Below are 449 nucleotides of genomic sequence, written 5' to 3' on the forward strand. Positions count from 1 at the left end.
CGTTCTCCAGGTCCAGGAGCCGCAGCTTGAGCTCCATGGACAGCAGGACATCGAGGTCCGTCTGCGTTCGCTCGCTCGTCATCTCCTTGCCCAGGAGCACGTTCAGCCCATCCGTCCAGAGGCAGAACTGGGGAAGCAGAGCACGAGTGCCTCTGGCACCAGCCCCGGGTGGCCGGAGAGCCCACCTCTCCCCCCCCGGCTGCGGCTCCCTCCCCGGGGAAGCCCAGGAGGGTGGGCTGGGGATGAGGGGCCACACACGACTCCCTTCCCCGCCTGCTGTCCCCTGGCAAGGACATCTGGCCGCAGCGTGCCTCCCCGGCGGGCCCTTGGAGCTCACCTCGTACCGGGTGGGGGCAATGAAGTTGAGGCAGTATTCCTCCACGTCGTACACGATGGAGAAGGCCAGCTCCAGGACGTCCTGTGGGGACAGCACAGGGGGGAGCCGGCTT

General features: G+C 67.7%; 1 protein-coding gene across 1 annotated transcript in view; it reads right to left on the reverse strand.

Annotated features, from left to right (window-relative positions):
* Position 1: 1 nt before the first annotated feature.
* ELMO3 (engulfment and cell motility 3) overlaps positions 2–449 on the reverse strand; it is a gene marked incomplete at both ends in the record, with an annotated part of 7,780 nt that continues 7,332 nt past the window's right edge. The window contains 2 exons of the mRNA XM_009319915.1: positions 2–127; positions 338–446. Coding sequence (XP_009318190.1) covers positions 2–127; positions 338–446 — 235 coding nt within the window. The remainder of the gene's footprint in view (positions 128–337; positions 447–449) is intronic.

This window comes from Pygoscelis adeliae, unplaced genomic scaffold (genome assembly GCF_000699105.1).
Source record: "Pygoscelis adeliae isolate BGI_AS28 unplaced genomic scaffold, ASM69910v1 Scaffold390, whole genome shotgun sequence".
NCBI classification, from domain to species: domain Eukaryota; kingdom Metazoa; phylum Chordata; class Aves; order Sphenisciformes; family Spheniscidae; genus Pygoscelis; species Pygoscelis adeliae.